The sequence below is a fragment of the Polypterus senegalus genome, chromosome 10 (genome assembly GCF_016835505.1).
Source record: "Polypterus senegalus isolate Bchr_013 chromosome 10, ASM1683550v1, whole genome shotgun sequence".
NCBI lineage: Eukaryota > Metazoa > Chordata > Cladistia > Polypteriformes > Polypteridae > Polypterus > Polypterus senegalus.
The window spans coordinates 27,221-41,081 of NC_053163.1; the positions used below are offsets into that span (position 1 = coordinate 27,221).

The 13,861-nt window shown below is 46.9% G+C and overlaps 2 protein-coding genes across 2 annotated transcripts in view; one reads left to right on the forward strand and one right to left on the reverse strand.

Moving 5' to 3' along the window:
- Positions 1-1,625: 1,625 nt before the first annotated feature.
- On the forward strand, positions 1,626-3,747 carry LOC120536408 (claudin-4-like). Its single transcript, XM_039764734.1, has 2 exons — positions 1,626-1,727; positions 2,889-3,747. Exon 2 carries the CDS (start codon positions 2,890-2,892, stop codon positions 3,520-3,522), a length of 633 nt encoding a protein of 210 aa, XP_039620668.1. The 5' UTR covers positions 1,626-1,727; position 2,889; the 3' UTR covers positions 3,523-3,747.
- A 621-nt stretch (positions 3,748-4,368) lies between these two features.
- Positions 4,369-13,861, reverse strand: part of LOC120536407 (ataxin-2-like protein) — a 29,693-nt gene continuing 20,200 nt past the window's right edge. Inside the window, exons 10-22 of the mRNA XM_039764733.1 lie at positions 7,921-8,019; positions 7,688-7,837; positions 7,517-7,603; positions 7,264-7,325; positions 6,945-7,186; positions 6,794-6,863; positions 6,561-6,710; positions 6,243-6,482; positions 6,028-6,151; positions 5,472-5,593; positions 5,188-5,385; positions 4,920-5,106; positions 4,369-4,809 (exon numbers count right to left, since the gene is read on the reverse strand). Coding sequence (XP_039620667.1) covers positions 4,748-4,809; positions 4,920-5,106; positions 5,188-5,385; positions 5,472-5,593; positions 6,028-6,151; positions 6,243-6,482; positions 6,561-6,710; positions 6,794-6,863; positions 6,945-7,186; positions 7,264-7,325; positions 7,517-7,603; positions 7,688-7,837; positions 7,921-8,019 — 1,793 coding nt within the window. The 3' untranslated portion in view covers positions 4,369-4,747. The remainder of the gene's footprint in view (positions 4,810-4,919; positions 5,107-5,187; positions 5,386-5,471; positions 5,594-6,027; positions 6,152-6,242; positions 6,483-6,560; positions 6,711-6,793; positions 6,864-6,944; positions 7,187-7,263; positions 7,326-7,516; positions 7,604-7,687; positions 7,838-7,920; positions 8,020-13,861) is intronic.

The following is a 13,861-nucleotide window of genomic DNA, read 5'->3' on the forward strand; positions in this document are numbered from 1 at the left end:
CCGCCATGACGCTGCAGCACACTCAGCTGCTTGTTGAGGCTTGTCCTCCTAAACATAGGTTTGTGGGATTGCGGAGGCCACAAAAACAAGCCGACAGGTTTGGGGGTGGGGAATGCCGTCACAAACAACACTTGGCTTGTTTTGGATGAACGGAGATGAGGGAAGAGCAGATGGAAGACAGCTCAGCTCTTATCTGCTCACCGCCCCGAAACTGGCTTATCGGGGGGAATGTCCCAGCAGAATCATTCCATAGGCTTGGACCACAGGCTGGACTCTGCTATTCAGACATGTCATCTGGTGCTGATGACACATGTGGCCATTGCCACCTACAGTCCTGCCCCAGTTATTCTTTCCTTTCGTCATTTGTCCAAGGCTCACCAGTCACTTCAGACTCCTGTGGCCAAGCTACTCCGTTAGTATGTTCATCCATCCCAGCCTACCTACTGTCCACTCTCTCACATTAGTCCCCATCTCATTCCATTTTAGCAGTCCGGTAACTTTTGTACTCCCTTTGGTTTCCCAGTCAATTCCCTCTCACACCATATTCTTGTCCAGTCACCACTTGCTGCTCCTATCAGCTCATCCTGCCACACTCCATTCCTGCTGGCCATTGTCCAAAGGTCTGTGTCCCAATTGCACCCTCCTCAAAACCAGTATATGGCTCCAAACCGAGTGTCTTCCAGCCTCTAGTCATTGGCCAAGTAGGTCCTCTCAACCTAGTTGTCATTTCTCGGTAACATTTGCTGTTTTACTGGGTTTTATCCTCTTCCCAGTGCTTGTGTGCCTGTCTGGTCCCCACTAACCACACGTTCCACTCTTTCGGCCCAAACAGTCTACACCCAGCCCAAGGGGCCTAGACGGTAATTCTATCCAGCAACCACCAACCACTGGCAGAAGTCTGAAAGTCCAGTGTCTCGTACCAGTTTACCTATCCAATCACTCATCACAGTATTCCTCCTATGACTCCCTATTAACTCTTGCACCCCTTGTCACCACAGCTCCTTCACATCAGTCTCTCGAGCTACTTGTCCCTGCCCATAGCCCTCCAGATTAAGTAAATGGACAGTGACCAGCTACATCAGTCTGTCCTATCCAAGGGGTTACAAGATCTTTTCTGTCCAATGCCCAGTGCCCATTTGCAGCAGTCTCTTTTTCAGGCTTTTTCTTGCTTTAACACCAGTGATTCTGCACAGTCACCACACGCCATTTACAGACATTTGCTGGTTTAGTGCGTCTCTGACCAGTTCCAAGAGCTTGTCTCTTACACCAGATTGTCTGTCCAGTCACTGGTGTCTTTTCAGTCCAAGCAGTTACACCACATTGCTTAGCCAGTTAACACAGTCCATTCGCACCAGACTGCCATTCCAGTGCCTACTGCCCATTTACGCCAGTCTTCTAGCTCAGTCCTTCACTAGACATACTGGTGGAAATGGGGAACATGAACTGGACTGGAAGTCCCAGCAGCCTGCCTAGTCACACCATTTTGGTCCAGCTGTCCAGTTCCGGTATCTTCTCCCGCTCCATGACTCACACACACCTCAGCCGCCACCCTGGCCCCCCCCTTCACCCTTTCCAGTTTCTGCATGTCACCTGCAGGCCCCTCCCACCCACTTCAAAAGCCTAAGCAGCCCCAGCAGACCTCATTTCAAAGGGAGAGAAACTCGAGTTCAGACGTGTGGAGAGAGGTCACTACAGAGGAGCAGCCAGCCAGAAAATACAAGTGAGAGGTGAGTGAAGCAACGGGGCGATCACTTGCAGCGCACACATCTGGGCTGCTCATTTTCGGTGTGGGGGATAACAAATGGATGGTGGGATAGGGGGTTAGAGTTCAGTAGTGAAAGATAAAGAACGGACTGGCCAGAATAGACACCATGTGGTCAGGAGTGGGATGAAATCTCCTAAACTCCCTGTAAAGTGCATCTTCAGGTAGGCCTACAGTTGTGCCAGACAGAATGATAGACCAGGCTTGGCAGACTTTGCTACTCACAGCGGACAGATGGAGACGGCTGGCACGCCGACTAACCGCCCGCTGAACAGCTTCTATCCACAGCCAATAATTAGGTGTGGGTGGTGGCGGCGGCGAGGGGGATGAGCCTGTAATGAGATGTTCTCTGCTCTTTGCCTCACCGCAGTGACCACACATTGTATCACCACTGGCGCAGCCTTACAGCTCTCCTGCACAAAGCTAGGCGGTGCCGGGCAAGTGCCAACCCGTTCGATGCCTGTGGTGCAGTTTTTACATTAGTCTATCCGAGACATGGGAGGTTACAAATGTTGGAAACTGCTGAGAAACAGGCGGGGCAGCAAGCAAAAAAATGAGTTTGGGACAAAAGCGGCTACCGTTATCACCCTGGTCATCATTTAGAGAGATCTCTCAGATCTGCAAGTATCAGCATGAATCTGTAGTTTGCCCAATGTGATGGACAGCCTGGCACAGGCTTCAAAACATGGAAAGTTTCTATCTCTTATACAACTTAACTGAACACTCTTTTTAAATGAACACTCACCAATGGTCATCCAAGTGTTTTACTCCTTCTAACTGCATCCTGAATTCATTTGAAAAAACGAACGCACAGAAAAGGTCATGGTGTGGGTGACACCACAAACTCTGCAAGCCACCGGACACAGTATGCCAAGTGAAATAAGGAAATCGGTTTTGGTTCTCACCTGCCTGGCTTTACTCATGGCGGCAACCATGAATGGGCTTGGTTATATCGAGACTCCAGCTACAGGCACCACAGTAGTCAGAGATACAGCACCCCCAGTAAAGTCTAGTGACATTCCAGTGACAAGTCTAGTGACATTTACAAGCTAGGCCATCCTCCGGTATCTCACATGGTCAGTTTTCCACTTTAACTAATGCTTCTCTTTTTCCCGGTTCCTAACAGGATGGGTGCTGCTGGAGTTCAAATAGTTGCTGTTGCCCTCACCATCGTGGGGCTGGTGGCAGCCATCATCTGCTGTGCACTGCCCAGGTGGAAGGAGAGCTCATTTTCAGGAGACAACATTGTGACAGCCCAGGTGACGCAAGAGGGCCTTTGGATGTCCTGTGTGGTCCAGAGCACAGGGCAGATGCAGTGCAAGATGTACGACTCCATGTTGGTGTTGGCCAGAGACCTGCAGGCTGCCCGAGCCATGGTCATCATCAGCTGTGTCCTGTCCATTCTGGGCCTCCTCGTCACCTTTGCAGGCTCAGACTTCACCACCTGTGTAGAAGAGGGTCCTGCTAAAGGGAAAATCGTCCTGGTCTCCGGAATCATGATCATTGTGTCAGGCCTCATGCTCATGGTGCCAGTTAGCTGGTCTGCCAACACAGTCATCAGTGCCTTTTATGATCCCAACAACCCCCGCAAAATGGAGCTGGGACCCTGCATCTTCCTGGGTTGGGCAGCCAGTGTGCTCTTCATTATTGCCGGAGGACTTCTTTGCTTCTTTCGGCCCAGAGAAAGCAACAGCAACTACTCTGCCAAGTATTACTCCGGGCAGCAGCCTGCATCAGCACCTACGAAAAACTACGTATAGGGGGCAACTCTGCCCTCCTGCCAGCCTCCCCAGAGCTGAAGTGTCATCAGGGGACTCTGCTAGGCATTTCATGCCAAAAAGGGGTAAACAGGAACTCCATCTGCTCTGCATGTGGACGGCTGCCCCAGTCTGGTGACCACTCAATTCCTGCTGCATCTGTGTATTTGCTTTGTGCTATTTTTTGTGATAAATCTGTAACAAGAATAAAACTCTGATGCCTCCTTACATCGTGTCTTTGTTCAAGGTAAGCAGCACCAAGACCTGGGACTGCCAGTTTTACCAGTGTGGGGTAGATTTGTTTGAGTAGAGCAAGTGGTGGGGCAGGTTTCAATCCAACGAAGCCCCAAGTCATTGCAGGAAGAATGACCTTAAATATCAGCCAACTCTGGTCTAAAACTGTACGCTTCAAAGCATTCTACATCCACAGTGGCACAGCTGGAATGTAAACTGCTCACATAGTGCCACCCTTCGCTGATTCAATGGTTCCATTACAGCCAGTTTAAATCCCTTGGAGAGAGGCAGCAGTGGTTTCACTCTTGGTCACACCACAGTTGTCAGACAAACTGTAATAAAGCTCTGGTCATGCAGTGCTGCACGTGAGTAACAAAACATTTGCTGTTCAGGTGGTTAGTTGAAACGAAAAGGAGCAGACATGTCAGTCCTCAAATTGAATTTGGGGAGGTCTAACAGGCTGTCGTCCTCCTCCTCTTAGAAACTCAAACTCCTCACTTCCGGAACCTGCCAGTAGAGGGCAGTTCAATGCAAGGAAGGGTGTGTTGCTTAGGGCTGAGCAGGCAGGTTTCCAAACAGGGTCACTGTCAAACACACACACAAAAACTGCACCAGTCAGTGGGGCTGGTTTTAGTTTAGTAAGTTTAAAACTTTATTATTTTTTTTTTTGTCTTTTTGAATATTTTAAATGTATGACTAAAGAAGTAAAGTCTTTTGTGGTCTCTGGGAACCAAGTTGGAAAGTGCAGAAAGGTAAGATCTCTGTCACTTATAAATAAGAAAAGTAAAAGTCAGGGAAGGGCTGTGTCCTCTCGGGCTTTGGAAGCCACATCTCCTGCCCTCACTAGTGGAGGGAGGGAGGTAGGTAGGTAGGCAGGCAAGCGGCACAGGCCTGTGCTGAAATTCACCTACATGCCACCCACTCACCCATTTCAAAACAGACTGGTCTGCAGAGGTCCAACTGCCCATTTTGCCCAGGCCACACCAGCACACCCTCAATTTGCCGGGGGGTGGAATGATATCTGTTGAGATGCATGATGAGGCTGAACTGGAACGGCTGTGCAACACAGAACAAATCATTAGAATAAATACAAGGGAATGCCACAAGAGGACAGCATTTCCATTCTTACTCTGTGATAAACGGGAAGAGAATTTGTGAAAACCTACCTTGTGGGTGTCCTATATAGGTGTAGTGTGCACCACTCTGCTGGCCTCCCTGACCTGGATGATTTGGGTGGCTAGGGGGCCCACCATGACTCTGCTGTGGGGGAGCATGAAGTAACATAACCTGTGGAGGTCCATGAGAGCTACTGGGATGTGGGTGCCCCCCTGGTAGGCCACCTTGAACGTGAGCCTAAAATTGAAAGCACACATGAAACAAATCTCATCTTCCCAAAACTCAAATCCAATTCAGCAGGTGTTCCTTCACACTTACCTGCGCTATCTGCCCCAGGCCATAGCCATGCTGAATCTGCTGGTGAGCATGGATAGCGTAGACTTGCTGCTGTGTGTAGCCACTCTGAGGGGACTGTGGATTTGGACCAGGAGTGATGGCTGGAGGGGTGGGGGTCAGTGCTCCAGCATGATACAAACCTTGCTGGGGAGGCTGCCCTGATCCCAGTCCAGACTGGTGCTATAAAGACAAATAGGATAAATTACAAATGGATCAATAGAAAATGAACCTTAAACAATGAATCTGTGGGGCCTTGGGTGCCTCACCTGTACTGGACTGGGTGCTGGGTGCTGGCCAGCTTGCTGGTTACCAGTAGGGGTGCTGGCAGGCTGGGGTTGGTGTGGGTGCATGGGGTTACTGTGGTGAGGATACGGCTGTGGAACTGTTGCTGTAGGGGAAATTAATAGAAAAGAAAAAAAAAATTAAAAAGTCTTGTTTTCAGCCACATCTAAAGTGGAGCTTCAACACAAAACATCACATTTCTCGGTTTCCATTCTGCCAGGCAATCAGATGATGTTCCATCCAGGTTAATGCTTGCCGTGGCTGGTTATGTTAACGCACTACTAACTAACTAAGGTTCATTTCAGTTAGCATCTAAACAGCATCAGAATTTACAAAAAGAAACAAATAAAAAAACAAAAACACCAAGCAGGTAAGCGTAAAGAAATGAGACTTGCTGCTTGGTAAAACAGGATGAGTGATATGAACAGGCCAAGCATGACAGATGCACAACACTTAAGTAAGAGAAAAGAAAAATAAATACAAAAGATCACAGTGACAATACGATGCACTTGGCTGGATATGCTTTATAAATCACCTTACCATACATAGTCTGAGGTGGGCCCTGATCAGCAGATGGATACTGTGGTGCACTGGAGGATACAATCGTTTGAGGGTGGGCCCCAGACATCATCCTAGGGTTTCCTTGGATCATGGGATACACAGGCTGGAACAAATCCAGGAAAGGAGTGAGAGATTCATGTAAAGAGGAAGGTTACCCTTCTGCTACAAAAATTAGCGTCATGAAATATACTTACCTGACTCTGGTAGTGGGCCATAGCTTGCATCACAGCCTGCTGTGGATTGTACTGAATATATGATGATGGGTATGGGGCTGCTGCAACCAAAGGGGGTCCAGCTGCAGTTGCAGCCTGCATCATTGGAGGAGCAGAAGCTGCATGATGCTGGTCTGAGCGCTGAGGTCCTACTGAACTTTTAGCCCGGGGATACTTGCCTTGGCTAACTGCTGACACGGTGTACTGGTACATCTGGGGACCCTGCAGTAGAAAGGGGTTCAGTAAGTAGCATTGCCATGAGAAAGCAACAAAGTTGTGTGCTCAAGAAGTGGTTCTCACTTGAACTGCTGGACTCATGTGAATCTGAGACACATAGGAAATATACTGGGGATTGTATAGGCCGCTTTGGTTTGGAGGTGGCAGCACTGTAATGGAAGGACTAGGCAGCGTCTGTGGTCGAGGAGGTGTTGGGGTATTTGTTGGCTTTGCCTGTTGAAATAGAGAGATAAATTAAGCATCATTCCTTACAGCCCAGAGGCCTAAGGGCTTGCACTTGGCCTGCTGCTACTCACTGCTGTCACAATTGGCTTAGTAGGGTTGAATTCCTTTGCATTGGGGTTCAGGGTCGACTTTTTCACTTGTCTGAGAAAGAAAAGCAAAACCATTAGCAGACACAGAAAAACTTTAACAGCAGTTTCAGTACAGTGCCTGCCATACACTCACTCAGACATGCCCTCTGGTCTCTCATCTGATTCGCTAGGAGTTCTGGCAGGAGAGGACGTGCCTGGGGACTGTCTGTCTGCCACAGCAACAGGCTCCACTTGTGAGTCCGTCTGTGGAATTTGCTGTAGCTTATCAGCATCTGCTACAGGACAACCTTCCCTCTTCAGCTTTGTGTCTATGGCGCCTGCATCTACATCCTTCACAGGAGGCTCTGGTTCAACAGTGCCAGTGCTTGGTTGAAGCTGCAATCACAACAAAGTTCCCAATCAGTAAAGGCAACAAACCCACAAAGAACACATGGAACATTAACTCCCCTTACCCTGAATTCCTTGCCAAACTTCCGGAGTTCCTCAATTTGGTTTCTCTGATGCTCAGTGGAGACTAAAAGGTAAAGCCACATTTAGTCTATACAGTGTTTTTCAGCCAGAGGTATATATGGTTCCAGTGTAACAATGCAGTAGAGGGCTTATAGTTTACCCTAAATATGGTAAGCATGGTAACCACATGAGTGGCAGTTAACACCTATCTTATCCATCAAGTTTATGAGCACAGGAACACAGACAAAGGCTTACCTTTAGCACAGGCTTTTGTGACTTCAGATATGGTGCTCTGGTTCTCCACTGCTCGCTCTTTTGCTCCAGTGCCCAAAATTTCATTAACTGAAAAGAACAGAGAGTAGTCAAATTCCAAGTTGGTTGTGTCCTATCATAAAAAAAGAAACAGTCACAGAGTCCCAGTAATACCATCAACGGTGAAGAGTGGCGCAGGACTAGAAAGCTTGTTGATAGCCGTTGAAATGGCTGTGTTATCAAGGTAAGGAGTGGTCAGCAGAGCCTCCTGGGAACCGCTGCATGACTTAGGAGAACGAGGAGTGAATGAGGTCCTTGAGGTACCTGCAACAGTTGCACAAAAACACAAAACTTTATACTCTACTGGAATGACATATCTGTCTAAAGGCGGCAAGCTTTCTTTTTACCTGAGGTAGTGGTCGCAGTGGGACTTGGGTTGGGTTTGATAGTCCTACTGGCAGGGATGATTCTCTGACTCTTGGGTGACATTCGAGAAGCTCCTGAAACTAGAAATCACATCTACCATAAGAGGAAAACAGAGTGAAAGTCGGAGTCTCAAAAGAAGAACTACCAAAGTATATAAATATAGTGCCATGCAAATGTGTTTGCATACCCTTTATTAAAAGGTCAATTACTGATAAAAATAGTTGTGAGCAGAAGATGAATGGATCACCAAAAGGTATAAAATTAAAGATGACATTTCTTTTCAGCATTTTATGCAAGATTAATGTATTGTTTTTATTTTGTACAGCTGTACAGTGTAAAAAGGAAAAGAGCACCGTGCAAAAGTTTGGGGACCCCAAGATATACGAGGTCACAGACTTTCATTAGCTCATTATGGCTAAGGCTTGTTCCTATCCATCATTAGGAAACCCGAGGTGATACAAAAGGAAAACCTTTACAAATTCTCCGACTCCTCAAACCTTGTACCAACAATTAGCAGCCATGGGCTCCTCTAAGCAGCTGCCCAATACTAGAGAGAATAAAAGGACGGACTCCTAAAGCAGGAGAAGGCTACAAGAAGATAGCAAAGCATTTTCAAGTGGCTGCTTCCTCAGTTCACAATGTTATAAAAAAATGGCAGTTAAAAGGAAGAGTGGAGGTGAGGTCTTGGGCAGATTAGGTTGGGGAACATGCACTGGTACAGCGCATTGCCACATCCACCACATGACAAAAGAGCTTGGGATCCTGGTTGATGACCCCCAGGAAGATAAGAGGTCCAGTCTCACCCACCGTAAACGACCCTCTATCTGCCGCAGCCAGGTGTTACGTGGGCGTCCCCTTGGCCTGGTCCAGCCACTTGGGTCCCTAAAAATGAGGATCCTGCAAGCCGGATCACCCTCAGGGAATCGCGCCACATGGCCGTAGACCCATAAGTGATGCTCTGTCACAATGCAGGTAATGTGCCTCATTCGGGACTTCGTTAGCAACACAAAGTCAAACCGGCAGTACCCAAGGATTCTCTGAAGAGAGAGACAGTACCGAAGTAGTCCAGTCTTCATCTGAATAGCGTCCATATCTCACAACCATATAGCAAGACAGGAAGCACCAGGACTCTAAAGACTTGGACCTTCGTCCTTTTGCATAGTTAGTTATCGGGAGTGCCACACATCCCTTTCCAGTGACCTCTTGACCCCCAATACTCTCCCAATCCATCTACTGATTTTATAGGAAGAGTCACCAGAGACATGAATGTCACTGCCGAGGTAAGTAAACCTTTCAACAAGGTCAACACTCTCTCCGCAGACAGACACACTGCTGATGGCCGTGCCCAAGAGGTCATTAAAGGCCTGGGTCTTGCTTTTTATCCAAGACATTTGCAAGCCCAGACACTCAGTCTCTCAAGAGTCTCGATCAGAGCTTCCGTTGACCTGCGAAGATGACAGCATCGTCAGCAAAGTCAAGATCAGTAACCCTTTCTTGGCCAACAGATGCCCTATAGCCACTGCACCCCACAAACCTGCCCAACATCCAGTCCATGCAAGCACTGAACAGAATAGGAACAGAATACACCATTGACAAACCCCAGAATCAACTGGGAAAAATGCAGCGGTTCTGCCTCCACTTTGTACAGCACTCACAGTCCCAGTGTACAGGCAGACCATGACATCCAGCAACTTTGAGGGGACCCAACGAAGTCTCAGAATGTCCCACAGGGCCGCTTGATCAACTGAGTTGAATACTTTATGAGAATCAACAAAGGTTGCAAAGAAACTCTGCTGAAATTTGTGTTTGTGCTGCATGAGAACCCTCAATGCCAGGATGCGGCCAATAGTAGACATCTTAGACGTAAAACTAGACTGCTCCAGTCGCTGATAGGTGAGCAAATGATCACGGATCCTAGTGAGGATAACCACAGCAAGGACCTTACCCGGCACAGACAGCAGTGTTATCCCCCTGTAGTTGCTGAAATGGAGGCGATCACCCTTCTCTTTCCAGATAGGGACAACAAACCCCCTTTTCCTGTCTGTTGGGATGACATCAGTCTCCTAAATGGAAGCACGGATTGCTTGGAATGCCAGGACGACAGCCTTACCACCAGCCTGAAGAAGTTCACCCTGGATACCACAGATCTCTGCAGCCTTCTCTACCCTCAGCTGGTTCACCACCTGTGCAATCTCAGTAATATTGGGTGGTTCACAGCTAATTGGAGGATCAGCTTCAAAAACTGTGGACTCAGATATCCAGCATCTTAGCCGGAGGATCAGCTTTAAACAGCTGCTCAAAGTAGCCAGCTCAGAGGGTCACAGTGTCATCTGCAAGGACCGTTCCTTCAGCTGCTCTGACTGCGACTTTCTGAGGAACAGATTTGGATGTGCATAATGTTTCAGCTCCTCTGTAAGCAGGATGTGGGCCACTACACCATAGAAGAATCTGTAAGCAAGTGATACACCATCTAACAAACGATTACTTGCCTGCCTTCAGAGCCCTTGAAGCTGTGCTTCTCAACTCCCGGTACAGACCAGAGTTGCCATCAACCCCTCAGCTGCAACTCTTCTCAATGACATCCAGAGTGCCCTGCAAGATGAAACACCTCCTTCTGGGAACACTGGTAACACCAACACAGCCCTCAGCAACCTTCTGGGTCTTGTCACGGAAGGTCTCCCACATCACATCAGGATCGGCAGTCGCACTCAAATCCATAAATTCCTCACACAAACTGCGTGCAAACTTGTCAGAAACATCTTGATCTTGGAGTCTGGCCCAGTCCTGCCTCATTTTCCTAGTAGGTGGTAACCTACTGGATCTAAGCTGGATCTTCAGAGTAACAACAAGAAGTCTGTGGTCAGAATTCACAAACTGGGCACTTCTGTAGACCCTGCAGTTTTGTAAGAGCCTCCAGCATCTGCCCATGAGGATGTGATTGATCTCCTTCACCGTACCGTCAGTACTGGAGTACCAAGTCCAATGATGCAGCTCAGGGTGCTGAAACCAGGATCCAGCAATCAAAGTCAAGGAATATGGAGCCACTTTCACTACGGTCGCCAGACCCATGGGACTAAGATAATCCTCATTGCCAGCCGTGTCAGTGCCAGTGATCGCAATGAAGTCACCCATGACCAGAGGAGTGTCGCCTTGCGGGCACCCATCCAAAACAGAGCGAAGTTGTGAATAAACGGTCTCCCTAACTGAGACATCACTCATGGTGGTTGAAGCATACACTAAGACAACAGATAAAGGCACCCAGAGAGGGCTGTAATCGGAGTCTCATAACAGCTACTTCCTAAGTATAACAGCCATCAGAGCAACCAGACCAATAAAAGGTGTACCCACCTACAAAGATCTTGCCAGTCCCAGGTCTGTGCACCTCAGAGTGTGCTGCCACTGAAATGCGGACTTTACGTAGCTCCTCTAACAGCAGAGGATGATGATCATCATGCCGGATAGACAAGACATTCCATGCGCCTACCCAGATGGGCCACCTCAAATTGGGACCCGATGCCGTGCAGTGGGTGATACCTAAGCACCACCCCACCCCACCACTTCTGATTATAGACAGGCCTGACCCCATTGGCTCTTTGACTCTTCCGGGGATTCACCTCCCGAAGGCTTTCCACCATCCCCCTTCATAATGCGAGCAGCAGAGCTACTCCCACGAAGAACAGAAAGCAGTCCTCTCTGTCATCTCAGAGCTGCATGAATTTTATTTTATGGTGGCTGGAGTCCCAATCCTACCACCAACCTCCATGACTTCCTTGCAAGTTGGGGGACTGCTTGCAGGGCTGGATGCAGTTTAACGCCATATCCAGGAACCATCTTGGAAGACCAAGAAAACTTTCTGAAAGAACTGTTTGTTGGATTGCCAGAAAGGAAAATAAAAACCCCTGTTTGAATGCCAAAGACTCCCAGAAAGATTTAGCAGACTCTGGAGTGGTGGCAAACTGTACCATTATGCAGCGACACCTGAACAAATACATTTTGATATGACAGAGTCAGTAGAAGACCACCTTTCTTGTGTCCTAGCCACAAAATTTAGCTCCTGAACTTGGCAAATGAACATCTAGACAAGCTTGATGCATTTTGGAAAGTGGTCTGATGAAGTCAAAACAGAACTTTGTGGCAACAAAGTTCAGGTTACATCTAAACTGGAGGGGCACCAATGTATTGGGGTGGCGTATGTGGAGGCTAGTCGAGGATTTGGGGGGGCAGGCAGTTTAGGACAGGCCAGAATTAGATCTATACATGGAGGAACAAACAACGGTGTACAAATAAATATGTATAGTAATGTAAATTCTAAGCTAACGTTTAAATGTAGAAGGAGTAACACATTCAAAAATAGCTTGTCTTAATGCTAGAAGTATCAAAAATAAGGTAAGTGAGTTGGAGTGGTATGTAGCAGAGCATAATTATATTACAGGAATAAATGGAACCTGGCTAAATAACAAAGATGGGGATGAGTGTAACAGAGTGATACACATTTATTAGGATGGATAGACAAAACAGAAAAGGAGGCGAGGTTACTGTTTAAGTTAAATAGGATTTAAATGTAAGTCCTCGTTGGACGATGAGCCCCTTAGTGAGGACGTGTGGCTTCCCCTGGAAAATATTAGGGAAAGAGGCAGGGAAAGGTCAGAGCAGACTATACTTTCTGAGAAGGTTGGCATCCTTCAACATCTGCAGTAAAATGCTGCAGATGTTCTACCAGACAGTTGTGGCGAGTGCCCTCTTCTACGCAGTGGTGTGCTGGGGTGGCAGCATAAAGATGAAAGACGCCTCACGCCTGGACAAACTTGTTAAGAAGGCAGGCTCTACTGTAGGAGTAAAGTTGGACAGTTTAACATCTGTGGCAGAGCGACGGGCACTAAGCAAACTCCTGTCAATGATGAATAATCCACTGCATCCACTTAACAGTGTCATCTCCAGACAGGGGAGTAGCTTCAGTGACAGACTTTTGTCACTGTCCTGCTCCACTGACGGACTAAAGAGATCTTTCCCCCCCTCACACTATGTGACTCTTCAATTCCACCTGGGGGAGTAAATGCTAACATTAATTTTATTTTAATTTTTTTTCATTTTTATCACTCTTTAATTTAATATTGTTTCTTTGTATCAGTATACTGCTGCTGGACTTTGTGAATTTCCCCTTGGGATTAATAAAGTATCTATCTATCTATTTTAGGAGTGTGTTATAACCACCCAATTCAGACAGAAATTTCAACATGTCTTTTTAGTAATATCAAAAAGGCAAGTTTACAGGGAGATATTAGTCATGCGGGACTTTAATTATCCAAATATTAACTGGGATAACCTTGCAGATGGAGAAGCACAAGAGCAGGAGTTCTTATTAGTAATTAGTGACCATTTTAAACACAGTATGTTAAAACACCAAAGCCTGTCTAGATTTTGTATTTTGTAATAATTAAGATAGAATTGATGGTGTAGCGGTGATTGAACCACTAGGATCAAGTGACCAAAATGTAATACAAGTCTCAGTATTTTGTAAGAGTGCAAATGCAAAGACTAAAATTGTTAAGTTGAACTTTGGTAGGGCAAAGTTTGAGCAGATGCGACAAAGTCTAAGTGGGATAGACTGGCATAAGCTTTTAGGTGTGGAGACAGTCAAGAAGCAGTGGAACAGGTATAAAAATGTTTTACATGTAATGCAGGACAGATACATACCTAAATTTGGAATTAATAGGAAATTTAAAAAACTCCACAGTGGATTAATAAAGATTAAAAAAAAGCTGCTGCAAAGGAAAATAAATGCTTTATAAGGCATACAAGACTAATGACTGCAAAGTGAATCATAGAGCGTATGAGAACATGAGGGCAACCAGTAAGAATATCAGGGAGGCTAAAAGACAGTTGGAGAGGAATATACCAGATAAGGAGAAAGACGACCCAAAG

What these genes read in the sequence shown, in the direction of transcription:
- LOC120536408 (XM_039764734.1), top strand. Translation starts at nt 2,890, where the DNA reads ATGGGTGCTGCTGGAGTTCAAATAGTTGCTGTTGCCCTCACCATCGTG.